This window comes from Cajanus cajan, chromosome 8 (assembly GCF_000230855.2).
Source record: "Cajanus cajan strain Asha chromosome 8, NIPB_CcT2T_4, whole genome shotgun sequence".
In the NCBI taxonomy this organism is placed as follows: Eukaryota; Viridiplantae; Streptophyta; class Magnoliopsida; order Fabales; family Fabaceae; genus Cajanus; species Cajanus cajan.
The window spans coordinates 12,386,595-12,406,844 of NC_138524.1; the positions used below are offsets into that span (position 1 = coordinate 12,386,595).

At 32.3% G+C, this 20,250-nt stretch overlaps 1 protein-coding gene across 1 annotated transcript; it reads left to right on the forward strand.

The window, feature by feature from the left end:
• The first annotated feature begins 15,053 nt into the window (after positions 1 to 15,053).
• On the forward strand, positions 15,054 to 19,975 carry LOC109798652 (protein ULTRAPETALA 1). Its single transcript, XM_020358997.3, has 3 exons — positions 15,054 to 15,640; positions 17,146 to 17,470; positions 19,610 to 19,975. The coding sequence occupies exons 1-3, from the start codon at positions 15,430 to 15,432 to the stop codon at positions 19,782 to 19,784; spliced, it is 711 nt and encodes a 236-aa protein (XP_020214586.1). The 5' UTR covers positions 15,054 to 15,429; the 3' UTR covers positions 19,785 to 19,975.
• The last annotated feature ends 275 nt before the right edge of the window (positions 19,976 to 20,250 follow it).

Here is a 20,250-nt window from a genome sequence, read left to right on the forward strand (position 1 = left end):
TAAAAGTTGAGATTGATGACTATAGTTGTCTATTACTGTAAAGTTGTTAAGTTGTCTATTGTTGTAAAGTTGTTAAGTTGCTTATTGTTGTAAAGTTGTTAAGTTGCTTATTGTTATAAAGTTGTTAAGATCGAGACACACGTGTAGTCCCCCCTTAGTTCAGAGGTGATGCAGATCTGGAGGTGGCTGACCACTGGTTTTGCGAGTTGGAGATGATATTTTCAGTTTTAGGTTGTTCAGAGGAGCGAAAAGCTCAGCTATGCAGTGTATATGTTGATAAGGGAGGCAGAGTTTATGAGATTATAGCAAAGGAGAATGTTGGTGACCGAGTATGCGTGAGATTCGAACACTTGGCACACTTCTACACCCAAACCACCTCTGAGGCTTGGAAGTGTAGGAAGTTTGTTGAAAGATTGAAGTATGATTTGAGGAAAGTGGTGGTGCCTATGACCATCACGAAGTTTCCAGCCTTGGTAGAGAAGACGAAGGTTATAGAGCGGCTAGAGAGCGTCGGCAAGTCGACGAAGATTGTTGGTGGACCAGAAGGGTCCAAGAGTGGTGGTGGTTCTCAGAGGAAGCCTTATGATAGGCCCCAATCACAACAAGGGGGTCCTGTCACAAGAAAACCTATTGACACAGCTAGGAGTGGGGATTAGAGTGGAGTTGCTACTCTCAGATGTTACAGATGTGGTGGACCTCACTTCATTCGTGATTGCTTCATACCAAGAGCAAGTGCTTTAGGTGTGGCCAGATGGGTCACATGTCGACTAGTTGTCCTGTAGGTGCCAGACAGACCAGGAGTGCCCCCTAGAGGTGAAAGATCTTCTATAGTTGGAAGGGTGTTTGCCTTGACTAAAGTCGAAGCTTCCACTTCATCTGATTTAGTGAAGGGGAAGGGTAAAGATACTGGTAAGGTTGTGATGATGTTATTTAACTCAGGGTCTCCCATTCATTTATTTTATATACATGTGTTGAAAAGTTGGGTTTGCTTGTACGTAATTTGGAGTTGAGATTGCTTGTGTCTGCGCATGCTTCTGTTTCTATTGTTGCCTCTAAGATGTGTGTTGGTTGTCCCTTGGAGATGTGTGATAGGAAGTATAAGGTGAACTTGATCTGTTTGCCTTTAGTGGATATTGACATAATCTTAGGGATAGATTGGTTATTTACCAATCACATTCTTATAGACTATGCCAATATGGAGTTGGTTTTTCCCTTAGAGGGAGGATGAATTGTCGATTTCAGCTAGCCAAGCTGAAGTGATGTTGAGAGATGGAGCAGAGTGTTGTATTCTATTTGTTGTTGTGAGTGTGGAAACTGAGAAGGTGATCAATAGGTAGGAGTTGTGAGGGAATTTCTGAAGGTGTTTTTGGATGAGGTGTTTGGGTTACCTCCTTTTAGGGAGATTAAGATTAGTATTGATCTGGTCCCTGGTGTAGGACCAGTGTTGGTTGCTCCCTATAGGATGGCCCCGATAGAGTTGGTTGAATTGAAGTGTCAGGTGGAAGAGTTAAAGGGAAAGATTGACTACTTCTCCTATGTTGGTGTTGCCTAATCCTAATGAGTCATTTGAGGTGTGTTGTAATGTTTCTCACCTAGGGTTGAGGTGTGTGTTGATGTAGAATAGGAGAGTAGTTGCATATGCTTTAAGGCAATTGGAGAATCATGAGAGGAATTACCCTACTCATGACTTAGAGTTGGCAGCAGTTGTTTTGCCTTAAAGGTATGGATGCACTATTTTCATAGTGCAGGATTTAACATCTTTGGTGATTACAAGAGTTGAAGTACTTGCTTGATCAGAAGGAGTTGAACTTATGAGACAGAGACAGTGGATGAAACATTTTATAAGATTATGAATTTCAGTTGATGTATCACCCTATGAAGGCCAATGTAGTGGCAGACGCTTTGAGTAGGAAGTCCATCCACATGTCTAGTTTAGTGGTGAAGGAGTTGGAACTGGTTGAGAAATTCAGAGATTTGAATCTGTATGTGGAGTTGGCTCAAGACCACATTTGTTGTGGCATGATTACCATTACTAGTGAGTTCTTGTAACAAGTTGGTATGAAGTAGTTGTAAGATTCGAAAGTTGTGAAGGTTCTTAATTTGTTGGATACAGAGGAAGCATTTGGCTATGAGATGGGTGAAGATGGGATTTGAGGTTTAAGGGCAGAATTTGCCTACCTCAAGATTCTAAGTATAGAGAGACATTATTGAATATATGGCGGCCTGTCTGATCTGTCAGAGGGCTAAAGATGAGCACCAGAAGTCTAGTGGTTTGTTGTTAATGATGGAGATCCGGTAATGGAAGTTGGATAGTATCACTATGAATTTCATTGATGGGTTGCCTAAGTCGACTAGGAATAGTGATGCTATTTGAGTTGTGATTGACAGATTGGCCAAGTGTGCACTTTTCTTGCTTGTTAATATCAGGTGGTCCTTGTATAAGTTGACATAGTGTATGTGAAGGAAATAGTGTACGAGGTGCCTTGTATTATTTTAGATAGGGATCCAATTTCCACTTCTAGACTTTTGGCGGAGTCTACACCAAGCCTTAGGCACGAGGTTGAGGTTGAGTTCTGCTTATCATCTACAGGCAGATGGTTAGTCAGAGAGGACAATTCGGTCCTTGGAGGTTTTGCTGAGAGCTTGTATACTAGACCACTTGGAGAGTTGGGAGGAAGTCTTACTACTGGTAGAGTTCATGTATAACAATAACTTTCATGCTAGTATCGGGATTGCATCGTTTGAAATCCTGTATGGTAGGAGGTGTAGGACTCCTCTGTGTTGGTACCAAGATAGTGAATCAGTGATTGTGGTGCCGGAGTTAGTCCTACAGACTACTGAGAAAGTTAAGTTGATTCAAGAGAGTATGAAGACTGCCTAGAGTAGATAGAAGTCATATGCTGATAAAAGGCGAAAGCCTTTGGAGTTTGCTGAGGGGGAACATGTGTGTCACGTTTCACAGTTGAGGAACTACATCAAAGACCCGAGTCAAGTGGTAGAGATAGATGAGGTGGAAGTTAGAGAGAACTTGACCTATGAGAAGAGACCGATAGTTGTGGTTGATCACAAGTTGAAGAAGCTTCGTGGCAAGTCCATCAGCTTGGTGAAGATTCTTTGGGATGCAACTACTGGTGAGGCTACCTAGGAGGTGGAGAGTCAGTTCAAGAAACAGTATCCATTTCTCTTTTCAGGTAAGCCTATTTTCGGGGATAAAAATTCCTATTTGTTGGGAGGTATAGTAACGTAGAAAAAAAATGTGACTGATTTAGTAACCCAGAACGAGTCGTTCCCAATCTGGAACGAGCCGTTCCAAGCTATTAAATTGAACTGAAAATCGTAGTTGAGACGGGCCGTTCTGGAGGGAGAACGGGCCGTTCCGGAGGGAGTACGGGCCGTTCCGGAGGGAGTACGGGCCATTCTGGATGGAGAACGGGCCGTTCTGATTTCAGAACGGGCCGTTCTGCATGTGGTTTTTGTACGTGTTGAGGGAGTACAGAACGGGCCATTCCGTTTCGGTACAGGCCATTCTGGCCACTCCTGAATGTCTATAAATAGAGTTGGAGGGTGGAAGAGGAATGAAGGTTTTTAGAGAGAGGTTTTAGAGAGAAGGACTCTAGACAAGGAAACTTGCTTTGGGTGGATTGAAGTTCCGGGTTGAGCTTCGGAAAAGGGAATTTCGCTTCTTAGCTATTCTGAGTCAATCTTCAGGCAAGGGAAGCTAGATTGTAAAGTTGTTGGTTGTATGTGAGTTGGGAACTCTTTTGGGTACTTAGGTTGATTAGTATGAGTTGTGTTATGTGATGAAAATATTGTTGGTTGCTAATATTTGATTAAATATTTATTAATGATGTTATTGCAAAATGCATGTTGTAGTTAAGTTGTGAAGTTGTTTACAAGTTGTGTTGATTTATGATATTGTTGAAGTTGTTTAAAGTTGTTAAATTGCATTAATTTGATATTTTAATGACTATAGTTGTTTAATTAAGTTGTTTGCATGTTGTTAAAATTATTAAGGTTGTATAGTTGTATAATTACATAGAGATGCATGTTGAGTATAGAGTTGAAAGTTGCTATGTTGTTTAAAGTTGTTAAAAGTTGAGATTGATGACTATAGTTGTCTATTGTTGTAAAGTTGTTAAGTTGTCTATTGTTGTAAAGTTGTTAAGTTGCTTATTGCTGTAAAGTTGTTAAGATGCCTATTGTTGTAAAGTTGTTGTGATGCCTATTGCTGTAAAGCTGTGTTGTTGAGTTGTAAGCTGATTAAGCTGTGATGATAAGTTGTTGATCACTAGGACTAGGGGAGATGTTTTCAAAGTTGCTCATCCCATTGTGTGGATTGAGATAGTTGTGGTGCTCTGAGAGCCCAATTTATTATAAAACCCTCCTTGGGAAGTTGTCCCTTGGAGTGGTCGTTGTGCTATTCTCCTCTAGGACTTAGTTGATCCCATGTGTGGGCAAGGTCGAGGCACACATGTATAAAGTGACCACGATATAGGGGCAAGGTCGAGCTATACCGATTATAAAGCGACCACGGTATAGGGGCAAGGTCGAGCTATACCGATTATAAAGCGACCACGGTATAGGAGCAAGGTCGAGGTATACCGATTACAAAGCGACCACGGTATAGGGGCCAGGTCGACCTATATCGATTACAAGTGACCAATTTGAGTAAAGTACAAAGTCGAGAACTTAGTTCTTAACCGAGTACTATACTTCCTTGTTTAAGTGGCCAAGTCTGAGAAACCATTATTGTGTTGTGGATTGATATCCAAATTTGTTGTGTTGTCGGTTTGGTAGGACCTAGCCACTTAGACTACTTATCATGTTGTAGGAGATTTCCGAGTCAAAATGCGTGATGACGCATAAGTTGTTGATGAGTTGATTTGTTGTTGATATGAGTTGTATATTCGTTGTTGTGTTGTTAAGTTGTGATTGTGTTGTAAGTTGAAATGATGTTAAGATATATAGTATATATGTTGCTTATCTCATGCGTCGAATGCGAAGATGATTTTATAGTTGTTATGTTGCATATTAAATTATTATGAGTTGTTTATTATCTCTAGCTTACCCTTGCATGTTTCCATGTGGTTTGGACTGCAATGATCATACGTTGTATGGGAGCAGGGCAGGGATAGACTGGAGATAGCTGCTAGAGGCCACAGGAGGTGCCTGGAGATAGATTTTTTTGTAGGCTACTTTATGGTAGCATATTTTGTTGTATATAATTGGTTGTTATTGGTTGCTTGATTAACAACTTGTGTTGTAAAAATATTTTATTATACTCTTTTAATATATATATTTCAGTAGTGTAAGGTTGTTCGTAGTGTGACGGTCATGGCAGGTCGTTACATTTGGATTCTTGGTATAAAAAAAAAGTGTTATTGCAACTCATTTAAACTTTTTAAATTTTATACATCTTATAAATATAAAAAAAAAATGTTTTTAGATAGAACTTAAGAACTAGTTTTTATATATATATTTTTAAGAGTAATTCACATGTTATTATAAAAAAGTATAAGTAATGAGTTGTTAAGCGTTTGTTTTTTTATACCAACAAAATCATATTCTTTCAATTGAAATAATATTTAGAATATAATGAGAAATTTCATCATAATGATAAATTATATTCTAGTTAAAAGATGAGTTGTTTAATTATTTTATTTTCTCATATTAAATAATAATAGAAGGAGAATATATCATAATCTATCTAATTTGATTAAGAATTATGTCATACTAAAAAAAAAAAGTTCATTACTATGAATCAAATCAACTATCAATTTGTAATCTGATTCGATAATCAAATACACTTTAATTTGTTTAATGGGGAAAAAATTCACACATTTAATGGGAGAGGAATCCATGCATTTAATGGAGATTCGATAACCTGTACAAGATCTGCTTGTTGTTCATCAACATTCAACATTTTTTTAACCAGTCTATGAGAGCAAATTTCGCTTTATTCATCACTACTTCATTTCTTCTCCTCCAAATACTTCACATAGTTATAACCAAAAGCTGAAATTAATCATTCAATAACAGTCCATTTAATTAAAAAAAAAAACAAATCCTTAAATGATTCACAGTTCAATAAAACGTGATCAATTTGTGACCACAATTCACATCTCTATCGAACTTCAAAACTTTGTAAACATGCTATCAAACTATGTCAATAATTTTTGACTTCATTAGAACAAAATATGTAAGAAGCGGGACAAGGTATATCTCCACTTTACAATTTATTACATGTTGGTATAATATCTCTACAAGCCTTCCAAATAATTATCTTCACTTTAGGAGGCACTTAAAACTTCCAAATTATACTATCTATATACCTTAAGACCTTGTGAATGTTTGTTGGTAAATTTTTGAACTTAGAACCTTGTATATACTATTCTAACTTTTCATCATTTGGCTGACCTTAATAATCCATATATGTGGTAGTTTGTTTTTAAGCAATAAAATTTATAAGAATTATTCCTTAAAATGGTTATAGTTTAAATTTTTTACATATAGATAAAAAACAATAATAAATATATCATTTTTTATATAATTTATAAAAAAAAGTCATATTCTCTGAATAAATACATTGCTAATTGTGATAGTTGGAGATTTTTTAAAAGGACAAATTAAGAAAAAAATAGTTCATATTAAAAAATTGAGAATACCAATATATCTTTTTCAAATGTTAAAACTATAGTCACTATGAATTAGGAGAATTAATATTATACAATGAAGAAGTTATTTTATTTTTTATTTTTGTAAATACTATATTATATTTTTCAGATGCAATATATATTCATATTATACTAGAAAAAAATATCTATTATTTAATAAATACATTAATCAATATTATATAAGAAAGTGATTAATGAATTTATTTTATTTTCCATAAACAATATAATTAATGAATACATTTTATATGTTATTTTAAATTTAATAAATATATTATTTCTATTAATATAATATTTAATAATATTAATATTACCAAAGCTAATTATATTATTTAATAAGTACATTAATCAATATTATATAAGAAACTAATTAATGATTTTATCTTTTATTTTTATAAATAATTCATATTTAATAAATACAATAAATAATATTATTTAAGAAATTTTATTTATTCATATATTTAGAATAATATTGCATTAATAATTATTAAATTTTAGATTAATATTTATATCTTTGTGCATTTTACTTTGTTTTTCTAAATTTGATTACATTAAGATTTTATATGTCCTGAACAATAATAATTAAAATGAAATTCGGTATTTAAGAAATTCAAGAGAAGGAATACAATGTTTGAAAAAAAAAAAAAAAAAACATGCTTATAAATTTTTTTAGACTTACATGCAACATAATATATGGTTAGGGATGAGAATAGGTCAAATATTAAACAAGAACTTATAGCTTCTTTAAAACTTAGTCTATTTAATAGAAAGGTCATGTATAAATTTTAAAAAAAATCTATTTATTTAAAAAAAAATAGACTTAGACTTATAAAAATATTTGTTAAACTTATTAGGCTACCCATTTTATATGTATAATATAACAAAAAATTAATATACATATATTATTAATAATATAAAAAATTATAAAAGATTATCAATATTTTTTATTACTCCACTTAAATATTTTACAGATTCTATTTATACAAAGTCAAAATATCACAAATATAAACCTTAGCAACCGCATTTAATGTATATCATTATATATGAATATATGTCATTATACATGAGTGTATATGGAGTGTCTCTTTAATAAAAAAATTGATTCCTTTTTTGTACCATTGTATATGTAGCTTTTAGATTACTTCATGTACAATAGGTATTTTTTTTAGTTTGTTACCATAACTATTTTAGTTTATGCCAAATAAAATATAAAAAATATTTTTAAAATTTTGAATAAAAATAAGATTACCTTTTTTCACTTTTTCTCTTTTTATGACATTGTATACATTTTTTTTAAAATAAATTTTAATAATATTAAAAAAAAATATTTTTTATTATGCAAATTTAAAAATAACTTATAATAACATATTTAACAATAAATTTATTAATTTTAAAAAATTATGCTTATTAACCTAATTAATATCATTAATATAAAATAGATTTTTAAATAAATTAATAAATTAAATCAAACTTTAAAAAAGTCAATCAAATCTCTAAAAATATTTATAATAGATAATAGGTCAAATTTAAATTTAAATTTGATAGAATTGACCAAATTTATATATTCAAAATCTAAATTATCTTAGGGGGTGTATTGGTTTAGAATTTCGTAGGATTTTAAAAAACTTTTTTTGAGTAAAAAAGTTCATTGGTATTCAATCAGGATTTTATGTCACTTAAAAACAATCCAATGGTATTCAATATGGATTTTCAAGATTTTTTAAAGAGTCCATTAAAATTCACTGGTATTCATTTGAGATTTTTTATAACTTAAAAATAATCCATTGGTATTCAAAAATATAAGGATTTTAAAGGATTGTTGTGTGAGAGGAATTTTGAAGGACTTTCTAGTGTTATCTATAAATACCAGATTCATAAAACAATTTCATTCAAACCCATCAGATTTTGAAGGATTGTTTGAAGTGATTTTTCAAGTGTTTCAAGATTTTTTAAATGAGTTTTTCATCTTTTTTTTCTATGCTCCTGTCTTCTCCATTTTTTCTCTACCAATAATATTATACTATTATTCATTGCTCATATATAATATTGTAGTACTGTTCTCATACCATTCCCCTATTTTGTGAAACTCTGATATGTAAATGATAGTGTCATTGACTTGCTATATTTTTCTGTTCGTTCTTTTTAATTGACTTGTTTTATTTTATTCCATGTAGTTGAATTTGTTCCTTTATATAACACAAAAAAATGCTTGAAATTTCAACTTTTAAGTGATAATTTTTTTTATAACACACGTCAAGAAAAGAAAAAGGTGAAAGATGAAATTGATATCATAATCTCTACAATATATATATATATATATATATATATATATATATATATATATATATATATATATATATATATATATATATATAAAAGATGGATTTGTTAGGGTTTCTGTGAGTAGAATGAGATGAAAATAGATCTTAGTTGGGGGAAGAACCCTCTCAGCATAAAAACTGCGAACTCTCTCATTCCCTTGGATTTGTTACTCTTATCCCTCCTCCTTTTATGACTCAACAATTATTTTATTTTATTTACTAGGAATTTTTCTTTTTCTTTTTATATTGTGAAATTAAGATTTTTTTATATTAAAAAAAAATTAACATAAGACATTGCAGTATCTAATTTTTTAGGGTTTAGGATTTATGTCTTCATTAGCTTATTTTTTAAAAAGAAAATATTGTTAAAATATTTGTTAGAATAATTTACATTTATAAATATCGTTAAAAATTATCATATAATATATAACTAAAATAATATATATATATATATATATATATTATCTATATCTAAATACTTCCGTGTATATAAAAAATTATATATTTAAATATTTTCTAATTTTCGAATATACTATTTTTTTATATAAAAAATTATCTTATGTTTCTATATTTTCGTTTTTACATTTTTTTTATAATGACTGAGGTATTTGATCCATTTGGATAGCCAAGATATATTCGATCTTGTATGATTGGTGTGCTTCTAAAAATAATAATATAATTTTATTGATTTTGTCTCTTATCCATAATTATTTATATAACTAGTTTTTAACATATATTGTTTTAGTAATTCAAATGGGAGATTCACAAGGAAATAATAAAGAAAAAGGAAAAGAGAAAGAAAACCATGAAGTTTTGACCAAGGAGGATTATGATGAATTGTTACAATTGATAGTGGATGCTATAAAAAGATGATAGGATATTATGGAGAATTATTATTATTATTTATCTAGACATTATTATTATTTTTTAATTATTTTTGTCTTTGACTCTTTTTAAATTTGAATGTGAATTTTTTTTTAAATCTTATCAAATGTCAAAACTCCACAAAATCTCACAGAATCCATTAAAATCCTGATTTAAAAGTCTTGCAGAATCTATTAAAATCCTTATTTTAATTCTTATAGAATCCTGCAAAATTTTAAAAGTTATGAAAATCCTGCAAAGTCTTTTAAAATTTGCAGGATTTTTTTTAACTAAAAAAGTCCTTTAAAATCCTAATCCAACACTTAAACATATTTGAATCATTTTTGTCATTTGATTATGAGGTGTTATTTTATTTAAGACATGGACGATGTTGCATGAGGAAAAATTTGAATTTCTAAAGAAATGTGAGCACAAAACATAATGATTTGAAAGAGCTAGGAAAGATTATTTGTGGCAGGGAAAGAGAGAGTAATGGAATTGGGATGTTATAGTCATATATAGATGGGGTGAAGTGATATGAAACATGTTGTGAGAGGACATACTAGAAAATTGATGGTGCTACTGTGACTGCCACTGCTATGCTACAAAGTTTTGGAGCAGCTATTTAGGCTGTCCTTTCGGCAGAAGGTAGTTGCGATAGGTCACGCCGCTCACCGACCAAACGTCGCGTGTCGTGTAGGTGTAGGCACACTCTCACTTATTTCAATTTCACATCTCATTTCTTTCATTGGATTCCACCCCACCATGTATAAAACCTTTCAACTCAATATAGTAGATTGGTATAACGACCTAACACTTTTTCTTAGCCAGCTATTTTCTTCATCATAATAGTGTAGGACAATATATAAATAAAAATATGTTACATCTAAATTTCAACCGTTTTTCATATACCTATTTAATAACCCATAGTTTATCTCTTTCTATTTTTACCATTATATTATATCATATTCTACATCCACTTATCTTTTTAGATGACAAATAATATGAAGTGTCAATGTGAAATTCAAATTTGATGTCTTAAATTGAATCTTAACATCTTATCACATTTTATAACTTTTGTACCTGTTTGGGTTGATTGTGCACCTATCATTTGATTAGTTCTAGACGAATATTGCAATATCAATGTTAATATTCATATTTCACATTTCTTCATTGGTTTGATTAGTATTACGGTTGGTGCTTAAACCTCAAAGCCTCAAGTTCAAATATTGAGTTTAATAAAAAAAATGATATTAATAGGATAATTTTAATATATTCTGGATCTTGAGAGAGACTAGTTTTAGACGAAGTCAATCGATATTCCTACCAATATTATAGTAAAAAAAAATCATACTTTACATTTACAACTAAAATCTAATGAAAGACTTTTGATATCAATCAATAAGAATTAAAAATAAGAATTAAAGTTTGTCAATCCAAACCTAACTTGATAGATTGACTTAGGCCACCTGAAATTTAATTAGGCTAGCTTGAGTTTTTAAATTAATCATGTCTATTAATATCAATTTTACACCATTTTAATTATATATATTAATAAAATATTAGAAATTTTTATATTAAATATTTATTTGATCTTCAATAGAGAATAGTCAATTAATTAACATATTTTATACTAATATTGTAATTATAAAAAATTATTTAATTACTTTTTTGTTAACTACCAACTTAGTATAAGACTAAACTAAATCATTAAAATCTCTATATCAAGGAAATTTGGATCCACCCAACTTAATTTAATTTTATACTTTGGCTCAATAAGTTCTTATAAGACCAAACTTTGTGACCTCTAAGAAGAACTTTTAAGAGAATATCATCTTAAAAATTAGTTATTGTAACCGAAAATTTATAAAATGTTAATTAGGAATTTAATTTAATCTTATAAAATTAATTTATAAGAAAAATTATTTTATATATATATATATATATATATATATATATATATATATATATTCATCAATGGTTGATAGGATATTGCAACAGTAAGTAAAAAGATGTGATAAGAAGTTATATGAGTAAGAAAAAAAAGAGAAGAAAATTAGGTGAAATACGAGATTGAAGAGAAACTGTGTACGTAATAGATACCCTTCATCAAAATAATAGAATTGTATTTTGTTACTTGTCAAGGAGTACATGATACAAGAGTTACACGTGGATCAGATATGCGTTTCAAACTGGCACACCAAGTTGTCAAAACCATATTTTATCAAGATGGAGAATCCTAGGCGTGTATATGTAAATCCACATTGCTTCGACTTTAACAATTTAACTCATGAGCCACAGCCAGTACCCAATGGAATCTCTCATGTGATGTTACAAAAGTACTCATGGAGACACTCTCATACACAGTCCTAACAGTGTTTGATCATTAAAGTGGGAAAGTCTGCCATCATTATAATCAGTACTTTGTCGTTGAAAAATACAAATAATAATAGTTCAGAACATTTCATAAGTTGTAAAAGTCATATGGGAGATTATCTGCACTGCACTTATTGGAATAGTATAGTACTATAGTTGGGTTGGTTTGTGCATACAACTGTTTGAAGGCAAGCACCAGAGAGTTTGGTGGCTTCGTTTCAATGCCTTAGCCACGACTGCATGCCACAGTAAAAAATACCTATTTTTACCTTTTTCATTCCCAAAATGGCCCATTTCACATATCATATACTTGAAAATAAGACACGGTAAAAAATATCCTTTTTGCCTTTTGTTTCCTATTATGGCCTATTCCACATCCCATAATAAAAGATGAGACAATGGAATCCATACATATCTTGTGCACTTTGGTAAAATCATGATGATGGTATTATAGCAGCTTCGGGCACCAACACAAGTTCATGCGTCCCCCCTAATTAACCTATTTGGGGGCCCAATCAACTAGCACGCAAATGTAAGTTATGTAATCGAGAGCTACAAACCCAAATGCACAAGTTCCTTTCAAAGATAAAGATGTCCCTCTGTAATCTAATCTCATCTCTGATCAATGATCAATCACTTTGTGGATGGGGACAGAAAAAATACATAAACCAATTAACATTAAGTCAAGTTAAAAATGATTGATATTTCCTTTACACAAACACAAACAGGCTAGACACTTTGTTATCATGTTAGATTCAATCTTCAAACTAGCTAGTTAGCAATAAACAAAATTATTCTACAAGATGTAAACCACGTCCCAGTAATTGAGGCAAACTATGTGGAACTTTTAAGACTTTAGTTCAAACAATGGAAAATGTAATGATTTTAATGAAAGAAGTACTTATACAATTATTATACTCAGGAGCAAAAATCTTTTGTGGTTGAGTTGAGACAAAATATGAAGAGTGAAATAATAGCAGCTAGACCAGACATAGATATCTTAATCAACGGCTTCTCTAATTGCTAAATATTCTCCAGAATCAAATCTAAAGAATGGCAAACTTTGCCTACACTTTTAGTTGCAGAACAGACATGTATGGGATTAGCTGGATAGAGTGGTAGGAGACCAGACCAGTCACCTAGTATTTGCAATTTGTCTGCCTAAGTTGCGGCTTCAAAGTTGTGGTTCTTAGGACGTATGTGGAGGCCATATATATGAATATTAATTGGTTTCTTGGTGGTAACATGATGTGCATTGGCTTTGGGTAACTAGTGGACAATGGTGTGCATTTTAGGAAATTAAAAATGGCATAGTTGTGAGTCTTTAAAAATGCTTGTGTTGGCTTGCATATTTTAATTTTTTTCTGGTCCATTTGACATAATTCATGTAGTATTTCAAAAGTTAAAAATTAAAGATTAATATGTATTAGTGGAACAACCAATAGCAAGACTAACATGTTTTAAATTACAATCACATTGGTAATCCTATCATAATCTTTAATGATGTGAGAAATTGTGTACAAGTGTAACTGACATAGTTGCAATTACCTGCATAGAATCCAAAAACTTCGATGATGTGGTCATGGAACATTTTAACTAAAATGGTAACATTTTCAAGGAATAATAGGACAAAAAACTTGTTATTGAAATGGCAACTAAAACAAATTCAGAGCTTTAATAGCATTAGTCCTGACAGTTTGCAGCAACTAAGATATATATTAGTAGTTTGTACTCTAGTGAAAAATCAATAGAATATTTTTTAACTTTGTTTTTCTGGGGGATGGTTTTCATGTACCTGATTAAGGGAAAGGTATATTCCTTTGATAAACTATCACGCCATTTTGATCGAGTCCCGGTAAAGAGTTGAGAGCTTTATTCAGTGTGTCTGTAGCAAGTTCTCAAAAATAGACTTTACCAATTTTGTCTTAAATGAAATTTCCACACACTATTACGTGCACTGTTGGGCTTCAGAAAGTCTTCTGCCATATATGGAGATAGAAATAGAATCAATTCTCCTCTTCATCACCTTGTCTTGTTACAAGTTTTGAACGTACATACCAATATTATCACCATGGTTGTTGTGGCGTCTGATGTAGTAATTAAAACAAAATGGGAAAATTTTCAATTGCTTTCGTGTTCAATGGATATGAGTTATGTAGTCACCTTCCTTGGTATAATAAACTCGTCCCTTTATTTATTCTTGGTCGTTGTACATCTTCTCTAAGTAATCACACTTCATGCCCCCTTTATTGTAAAGTGATGACAACAACAACAAATAGGGGATCGTTTTAAATTCTGAATTCATATCAAGGTTGGAACGTAAAATCATAAACATGTACATAAATATGACCAAATTAGTCCAAATAATAATATCAGTTAAACATTTAGCTCTATATTATATACTAGTGTTGCATTACATCACATTAAATTAAAACCACTTAAAGTTTAACTCAACCCCTTTTGGTGGTCGTTAATGAGTTTGTGCTTACCATTTAACAAACTCGTGAAATTAACTCGCATCCATCATATCGTAAAACGAATTGCAGTTTATGCAGAAGCGAATCAAATTCTCCATCCAAAACGGCAAAAGCCCACTTTATTTTTTATTTCCTTTTTTTTTATTTTATAAAAAAGTGTCCTTTTAATTCTAACTAAATTTGTTCCATTATTTAATGCAAGATCATATCATAAAAACAAGTAACCGCCCCCAAAAAAATCCTTGCGGTCAAAATAAAAAAAAAAGAAAAAAAAAAACAAACACATACACATACACACGACTATCAAAAACCTAGTCTGGTTTCATGAGAGGATTTCCTATAAACTTTTTCCTCTCTCTCTCTCTCTTCTCTCTCTATAATATCATATCCTCACTCATCTCATGTCATATCATGCATTGCAAGTAGCACCCTAATGCTAAGGCTTTAACCCCTTCACTTCACAACATTTGTTTCGCTACGCCAGCTCATTCATTATATTCATTCAACCCCATCACCAACCCCTCACTCTCTCTCTCTCCCTCACTCTCTCTCTCTCCCTCACTCTCTCTCTCTCTCTCTCCTAAAACGTTTCAACGTTCCTCTGTCAGATCTCAAGGTTGAACGTGGTGTTGGGGTCTTCTTCGCCATCGCGTTACCCTTGATATTCGATTTTGCGCCCGCATCGTTTTGTGGCCAAAAACAGAGTCTTTTGGGGGGAAAATGGCGAACGGGTTAGAGAGAGAAAGTGGGTTGACGTTGTTCAGCGAAGAGGAGCTGAGGGAGGTGAGTGGGGTGAAGCGTGTTGGGGACTATGTTGAAGTCACGTGCGGGTGCACGAGCCATAGATATGGTGACGCTGTTGGAAGACTTAGGGTTTTCGTTAATGGGTACCTTGAAATCACTTGTGAATGCACCCCTGGGTGTCAGGAAGGTCTCTTCCTCTCTCTAGAGATGAGGGTTTTGTGTTTTTCTTTGTTGTTTTGTTTTGTGTGTGTGTGCATGTTTATAGTTTGTGTTCAGGTGTGAGTTTTTCTTTTCTTTTCTTTTTCTTTTTGACGTTGATGGGTGTTGTTACGGGGTTGGTTTGATCTGCTTTGGATTGTGAGTTTGTGATGGTGGGTTCACAGTTGAAGTGTATGTTGATTTGTCTCAGTGAAGTCGTTGGTTTTGTTTGGTATACCACGCGATCGAGCTGCAAGGCTGTTTGTTTTTGTTGTGTGTGATTTTTGAATGACACGGTCTTACGGTGTCTTTTTGTGAGTTTAGACGAGGCTTGTTTCTTGATGAAGGAGACCTTTTTGTTGTTTGTATTTAGTATCGTGACATAACCATTATATTATATCGTTACTCTATGTTTGTTGAAAGTGATCCAAGTTTTTTTGGCAGAGTAGACTGTTTGTGTTATTCAATGGTATTGTCTATTATATATGTTGAGTTTTGCTCATATGTTTGGTTCTTGTTTTTGGTGGCATATATATTCCCTCATGTTATGTGTGAATGTGATTGATTGCTATTTGTATTTGGCATGGGCCGTCCTTGACACTTGAGTAGATTTTAATTGTTGGGGACTGAGATGAATGAGTGCCTTCGGCAGAGGTTCAACACCCAAACATTTAGAATCTAATTCTCTCAGTCACTATGTATATGCATTGTTAAGTTGTACTTTTTCCGTGTGTCCTATGTCTTTGTTATTTTGCTTACCCAATGGAATATATATAAGTAGAACTTAATGTGGTATCTGTGGAGGGAGAAGGACTAATGCCTCTGCTGATTAATGATTTAAAGGAAAACGAAAAAAAGTTGTGACAATTACTTTGGAAATCTTGTTTGCCATATGGCAGGATGCTATCATAGGACCGCATGAAATTTGTTTAAGCAATTGTTTCTACAAATTATACATGAAATACTGACTTGAGAAAATAACTTTTCATAGAGTAATGTTATACCATGCCAATATGACTTGAATTCGAAATCTCCAAGAGATCAGCAAATAGAGAAGAGATCACGTGATTAAGCATGGATGAATTATTTTTAATTTCACCCACAAAAAGAAAGGAAAAAGGATTTCTTGAGCTCTCTGGTGGAGTTTTGAGGGGGAAGAGTAAACTCTCATAATCTAATTCTTGAATGTGGTGGGCAATGTGGGTAGACGAGTCACTTATTTCTCTCGCTAGTAATTTTATTAGTATTACTTCAATATTCTCAAGGCAATTTTATAAATTGTTGTTTTGGTTACAGTTTGATATATTATGACAGGAGCTTTGTACTTCTATTGTTTATTTTAATTATGCTTTATGCATTAGTGAAGTAAAAAAGCTTTTTCTGATTTTGATTCTGGACTTGGCATGCTATGTAGTGTTGCATTTTTTTTTATTGATGATAATGTTTTTTTGCTTAATGACCATTTTATTTACGTTAATGTTGTTTTATTGTTAGACAAATTGACTCCTTCTGCATTTGAGAAACACTCTGGAAGGGAGACAGCCAGGAAATGGAAGAATAATGTCTGGGTAATAGTAAATGGTGAGAAGGTTCCACTGTGTAAAACAGTGCTGCTCAAATACTACAATCAAGTGTCAAAAGCTGCAAATGGATCCCATAGATCCCAAAATGGCCGAGCTTGTCACCGTGATGAGTTTGTTCGCTGCACTAGGTGCAATAAAGAGCGTAGGTTTCGTCTGAGGACAAAAGAGGAATGCCGCATTCACCATGATGCTTTGGCAGATGCAAATTGGAAATGTTCAGATCTTCCATATGACAAGTATGTTTTTTTTCTCTTTTAGTACACTTTTACTAAGAAAAATATCAATGAGCAAGTCATGTTTAAAGTGCTGGTGGCTTGGTGTTATAATCTATTGGGTTGATGTTAATGAATTCACCATGCTTTGAATGCATTTATATATGTGCTAAATTTATATATATGCTAAATAGAACCATTTAGTTATTATATTTTATATTGATGGAAATAGTATTGCCTTGCCAGTTCTCCAGTTGAGCCAATAACTTTGATCTTATCTTTTTTAACCTTGGGTTATATTTGAAGTTATGGATGCCAATCCTTGCTAATTTGAGTGCCGTGCAAGCCACTGAATACGGTCTTAATTAAGGATATCTTGTTGTTGCTGTTCCTCACCTTACTATAGTATCACTGCTTGATCCTTGATTGGATCAGATTAGTTTATAAAATCCAGTAGGCATATCATTTAACTGTTTTATGGTTGAGCATTTATGTAAGATTGATGCGGACTTTTAATGCATTGTCCAACTACAATGGGCTATTAATGTTACTAAGTAACTGGAACTACAAAAATAATTGTTAAAACAATTATGTATCTCAAATACTATTTTCTTTGAGATAATAATAATTTTGGTACGTGTCTGTAAATTAATTCCTAAAGGCCTTGGTGAGGATATCATGCATGTCTCAAGCTGGAAGGACATAACCAGACCTGGTTCTGAAATTTGGTAGCATCTTAGTGATTAACTTAGATTAATGAAGCAAAATTTTCAGTAATTTTTACTGAGCGTTTGGAGGTAATGTGTTCACGAGTTAGTTGAATTCCTTAAACAGACTTCTGTTGTTACAAGTACATCAGTACCAATATTTCAATTTGGCCAGAATCTGTGTATTCTGGAATTATTCAGGAATTCAAATAGAAGAGGGAAAAAAATATACCGAATTGGCATTTGAAAAGTTAATATCAAGGGAATGATGAGTGCAGTAGCTATGCATGATATAAGAGCCTTCAATTGTCAAGTGATATGTTGCTTGTAATACGATTGAATAGCCTATTTTAGTAAATCATATTTTGGCGATTATTAGATGAAGAAGACTATCTTCCAGGGCAGTATGACACGATTTAGTGGTGGAAATGTAGTAGAGAAATACTAGGTCTAAGTGTGGTTAATGGGAGTGATGCTGTATGGAGTAAAGTATATTCAGGTAGTCTTATTTTCCCACGAGTCTTATTTTTCCCGTTATTTCCTTTTCTCATGAATTTAGAACGCAACTATTTGAAAACCTTGGCCTTTTGATTTGAGGGAAAAAACTCTCTTCATTTTAATTACAATAATATCACCTTATTTTTACTTTTTAATGTTTTCTGAAGTTTGTACAAGAAACAGTGATTATAGAAAGAAAATCATATTTTTATACAATTTTTTTTAAAGCAGGAAATAAAATAAATCCAAAGTGACATTTTTATAATTAAAAAAGTGAAAAAATAAAACTTTTTCTTGAACCAAACGCCCCCTGGCATTTCTGAATGTAAATTAGTAATCATTTTAACGTAGCTTTAGAACTATTTTGCCCACATGTTCATCCTCCATCTTTATCACCATTGCTGATGCTACTTACTGCTCAAGACTATTATGCCCTTCTGCACTGATATCTAGTTTCAATTGTCTTAACAGGCACTGTTGCTTGTTCTATTATCATAGTTGATAGCTTCTAGAACTTCATTATTTGTTGACTTTAATGTATACCATACCATCACTTTGCTCAGCCATTACACGATATTTCCAGTTATCAGTGCACTGTGTCCATTATCTCCTACCCTTCTTCTGACTGATCACTATCACCTTTTTCATTTTAATAGTAAAAGATACTTTGCATCAGCTTTGCTACCAATGAAAATGGATTGGTCGTTGCCCCCACTTTGGGGGCGAGGGACAAGGGGCTGATGATGGGTATCTATTACAAATAATTATCTGAAAGCTTATGTTAGGTAAAACTGAAAGTACTCAAGTACATGGAATGGTACTTTTATTTCATATCCAACATTACCATTTATTAAATTGGCCCATTAGACAGTATTTGCTTGTTTATGTTGTATGTTCACCTGTACTAAAACTATATTATACATTTGTTGGAACAATTATTAATGGTAACCCTTTTCAGAATTGCTTGTGATGATGAAGAAGAAAGAGCAAGTCGTAGAGTTTACAGGGGATGCACTCGATCTCCAACATGCAAAGGTTGCACTTCTTGTGTGTGCTTTGGGTGTGATATCTGCCGCTTTTCAGATTGCAGCTGCCAGACTTGTGCTGACTTTACAAACAATGCCAAAGCTTGACTCCCTCTCTACATTCTGTTATTTCCCCACTTCTTCATTTGGGCTATATTTATGCCTCCCTATAAGAATGTTTAATTTAATTTCCTAATTGCACGTTACCAGTCTGACTGAGTTCACCATTCATTGTTCTCGCTGTGACTGGATCATAAATTTCAATCTTAGCAATTTATTCTCTTTCCCAATGTTTATAATTTCTCTCCATATGTTTCTTTATATGCATTGAGTAGTACCGTTGAACAAATTGCATTTTTGGTCTTAGTCTCCTATTTTAAAATAGTGATATTTAGTAAAATAGTGAGTGATATTTAGTGTGTTTGGATATTGTTGATATAATTAATTTTAAATTGACGTGAATTTTCAGTATTGATCGAGTAAAAGAAAGTTAAAAGTAACTTAATTTTTGATTGAATACTAAGAAATATAAATTTGATTTTTATATTGAATATTGTTTGAAAATTTCTTATCA